The sequence below is a fragment of the Volvox carteri genome (assembly GCF_000143455.1).
Source record: "Volvox carteri f. nagariensis unplaced genomic scaffold VOLCAscaffold_8, whole genome shotgun sequence".
Lineage (NCBI taxonomy): Eukaryota > Viridiplantae > Chlorophyta > Chlorophyceae > Chlamydomonadales > Volvocaceae > Volvox > Volvox carteri.
The window spans coordinates 729716-733795 of record NW_003307551.1 but is presented as its reverse complement, the minus strand read 5'-3'; the positions used below and the strand labels follow the sequence as shown (position 1 = coordinate 733795).

The following is a 4080-nucleotide window of genomic DNA, read 5'->3' as shown; positions in this document are numbered from 1 at the left end:
GGTTGCGGAGGGAATTGTGAACGCAGACGAAACTCTGAAAGCTGGACAGGGCTAGTTTCCGCGCCTGCCCGTGCTGAGTGTAGCTTCCTGCAGTCCAAGCTTCAATATCCACTGATCTAAACAAGTAGATATGAAATATCGATGATTAGTCTAAGATTATGGTGATAATGTATTGAGATTAAAGGTCAAGGCCCCCGAAAAAAATTGTGCAGGAGTTGGCGCCATTTTTTCCCAATCTCTCGGACAGACACTAAGGTTGACATCCAATAAAATGAGGAACAATCGCTCATCGCTGAGCTGTGTTTGGTCAAGATACGGCATGCAATACGGCAGTCCTCGTACGCCCTTCTTATGCTGCATAGCATGCGCATGAGTTAAGCCAGAAAGAGATACAACAATATTTTTCAATGGAATAAATTACTAGTGTTGCGAGATCTATGTTATTTCATAAAGGCAGCTGCTCGTTGGCGTTAGTAATGCGCTGGGGTCAATCAATCGGCTGGCGTCGCCGTTTGGTTCATAACCTAACGTCGTCATTATTGCGCTTGCCAGTAATCGGGTGTAACCTCTTCGGTGATTTATGATAATGCCGTACAGCTCCTATGCCAATGGACAAGGCCATCAAGTCGTACAGTCCCTAATGAATAAGGCCCTCAAATTCTATCAGTCGCTAGTGCTATATGCTGCGCGGAACCTGCAGCAAATTTTCTTTTAAGTTTATGGCAGCAATTATAAACATATAATGGTCTTTGGCCTTGTGCTGTGCTCAATACTGTCTGGGTCGTAAAGCACTGTGATCCGTGTCTGCGTCCATTTCGCCTGCAAAAAATGATGAACCCACTTAATCAAATGCAAAACTTACATTGCCATAAAAACTTATATGTATTTGCGCTTTTCGGCGGCGGCAAGATTTTGCACGGCATCATCGCTACGGGCGATCTGCGTCGCTGTTCTGCCAGTATAAAATGCAGTTCGTAAATAGCAAATAATTTGCCTTACATATGACTTCTTGTTTTCATAATTTGTCAGTGCAGCTTGGCTTCCTTTCCTACGCCGCGTGTGCGCCGCTATCGATTTGGCATCAAATAGTGGATCAATACCTCCAACCGCAAACCCCACTAGCTAAATCCCTGTGCACCTATCGTAAATGGCAGGAATGTATGGATGCTATTGGCGCTCTTCTAGATGATATTCCAGCGAATTGGAGACAGGCGGCTAGTCTTTTGTTGCCGCTGAGTGTAGAATCTAGGGAAGCGATGGTGCCCCCTATTGAGTCGGTTACCCAAACCCTAGTGTCGAGGCTTGGTTGGAGATGGGGTGTAGGGCCTCCAATCCGATTCCAACATTTATCCGTTAAAACAGCGACTAATATGCAACTTTCACCTTTTTCGATGGCTCGCCGTGTGGCCCATACCCTTTTCATCAAAGAGGCGACGGGTTCTTCTGAGATATTGGATGAAGCTATTCTTCTTTTGCAACGGACATTCCATCGTTTATGGTTTCATTTACGGTGGGAAAATGAACAAAAAGAGGTTTGGTGGCGTCTCGCGGTTGATGGGGTGCCTATGTTAGGAAATTCCCATCTTAGGATGTCGAGCCCAACGATATGTGGTTGTGGAGGTTATCCAATAGGTTCAGTGGGAGGTGTATCCCCTCGCTATCATCATTTCTGGGCCTGTCCGGTGGCACAGGCAGTAGCAGATCAACTAACTCTCTCAATAGGAGTGCCAGTCTCAAGGGAGCAACTTTGGCTTATCCAAGCCCCACAATCAGTGCAACAATGTGTTTGGGATGTTGTGGCTCTTGCTGCGGTGTCAGCCATGGAGCATGGGAGACGTTATATGGCTGCAAACATGAAAACCAACCCGGCACTGTTACCTGGCCCTTCCCTTACGGAAGAAGCAATTTGTCGAGTTATTGTTGACTTTTGGGGCCGCATTCAGGGTTTCGCAGCTTTGGGAATTCCACGGAAAGGTTGGGATTCCGTTGGCGCACATCACCCCTTCTTGAGAATTATATCTGGCAAATTGCTGTGCTCGCGAGAGCGGTTACCGATGAGAGGTTAATTATCTGAGGTGATAATCTTTTGGTATATTAGTCTCTACTGCAGTGCACGGCCAGCTGGCCCGATGGCTCTACTCTTCGGGAGTCTGGAGCCCACTGTAACAACCACACACCTGATTTGGTAGCTGGAATCTTCCTACAATACCTTAATCTACGCAGCTACTTGCTACCGCTATATAAGGATTAAATGATGTCATTGCATGTCTGGTAAGACCTTATTCACATGTGTTTAGAGAGTCCCGAAAAACGCAAGCACAAGTATTGGTGCTCCATGAGGCACCCCAACGCATGTAAATACAATATGTGTACACTAATTGTTCCTAATATCTTCTCGTGTCCCATTCCTACATGATGCACTGCAGGCTTTCGATCAAATGCAGCAGCAACAACAGCAAACGCAACCACGCCAGCCTTCCAATTGAACCCGACTGCACCGGCGCCTCTCCAAGTGGCACCCACAACGACTCCACATGCCGTTCCTTCTGCAAATCCACCAAGTGCAGACAACGCCTACACTGATGAACAAAGTGCGTGGCAATGGGCGTGTGCTCGCACACACGAGGATATCCGCATGTACCTCGAACAGCATTCCCTGCCGTACAAGGGCGGGGATTACGTGGGCGGGGATTACGTGGGCGGGGATTACGTGGGCGGGGATTACGTGGGCGGGGATTACGTGGGCGGGGATTACGTGGGCGGGGATTACGTGGGCGGGGATTACGTGGGCGGGGAGGACGAGGACTGGGGGGACGAGGGAGGGGAGGACGAGGGAGGGGAGGACGACGAGGGGACGGGGGGCAGAGTCCTGCTCAAGGACTATGGCAGAACCAAGAGTCAAAAGAGAGCAAGTCCATGCCTCAACCAACTAGACGCAGCAAGGACCTGGCGACCGGAGAGCAGGAGAAAGGTAAATTGTAGCTTCAACAAGACAATAAATTCCGACTACACACGAAACTTACTATCAACAAGACAATAAATTCCGACTACACACGAAACTTACTATCAACAAGACAATGAATTCCGACTACACACGAAACTTACTATCAACAAGACAATGAATTCCGACTACACACGAAACTTACTTTCTGATTCTCTCTCCCTTATTCTAGGGGCATTGGATGCCGGGGGGCGGCCCACGCGCATGAGGCAACCCTCGGCTAAGGCTCGGGAGAGTCAAGAAGCTGTGGCCATGGCGCCGCCTGCTCGCATCAAGCGTCCACACAAGGAAGCCCCACCGGTGTTGCCGGAGGACCCCTTGGCTTTCGGGGCCACAGCGTTTAACCACGCAAAGAGCAAGGAGTCGTTTGGCGTCGGTAACAGCAGAGGTGTACAGACCCGCAGGGCTAAGGTGCAGCAGGAGAAGGGCAAGGGAGCCATGACAGAGATTCGGAAGGGGGGGCCGAAGAAGCAGCGGAGGTAGCAGACCACGGGCAGTGCTCAGGAACATGGGGGGCGCCTGTTGTTTCAAGTGACTCTCAAAGTAGCAGGCCATGGGTAATGCTGAGTAAAGAAGGGCCTCTAGTCCTCTTGGTACCTATGAGAGATGTGAGCAGGATGTAATTTTGTAATGTTACAGAGTGGGAGGCTTCTGGGCCGCTTTATCACATTGTCAGTTCTATGATTTATCATCTTATAGCACCGTCCACCACTACCACACTATACTTCGCCATACGAACTGTAAGTCCAAGGCGGCGGGTCCAGCCGTCTAGGACCCCTCCTCATCCATTCACCCGAACAACCGAAGAGACGGAGGGTTCGGCAATCGCCACCAATCTAGCGTGCGAATCTGGTCCATCAACTGCGACCTCAACTCCACAACTCAGCAGCTAGCCATAATCTCGCGCTCCCGACTAATTCGGGGGTCTCCCCAGGAATCGAACCCAGGACCTTAAACCGCGAATCGCAGTAGTGTCAACCCAGACCAGACCTGGTGAGCAGGATGTAGTAGGCCATGGGCAATGCTCTGTGTACGAGGGAGTCTGCCATTTGAAGTGCATATGAGAGCTGACAGCAGGC

At 49.9% G+C, this 4080-nt stretch overlaps 2 protein-coding genes across 2 annotated transcripts in view; one reads left to right on the top strand and one right to left on the bottom strand.

The window, feature by feature from the left end:
- Positions 1–2254: 2254 nt before the first annotated feature.
- On the top strand, positions 2255–3484 carry VOLCADRAFT_88199 (uncharacterized protein; the record flags this gene model as incomplete). The annotated part of the gene is made up of 4 exons (XM_002947968.1): positions 2255–2271; positions 2427–2561; positions 2593–2971; positions 3314–3484. The coding sequence occupies 4 exons, from the start codon at positions 2255–2257 to the stop codon at positions 3482–3484; spliced, it is 702 nt and encodes a 233-aa protein (XP_002948014.1).
- Positions 3485–3614: 130 nt separating this feature from the next.
- VOLCADRAFT_103636 (uncharacterized protein) overlaps positions 3615–4080 on the bottom strand; it is a gene marked incomplete at its 5' end in the record, with an annotated part of 2582 nt that continues 2116 nt past the window's right edge. Inside the window, one exon of the mRNA XM_002947818.1 lies at positions 3615–3991. Coding sequence (XP_002947864.1) covers positions 3915–3991 — 77 coding nt within the window. The 3' untranslated portion in view covers positions 3615–3914. The remainder of the gene's footprint in view (positions 3992–4080) is intronic.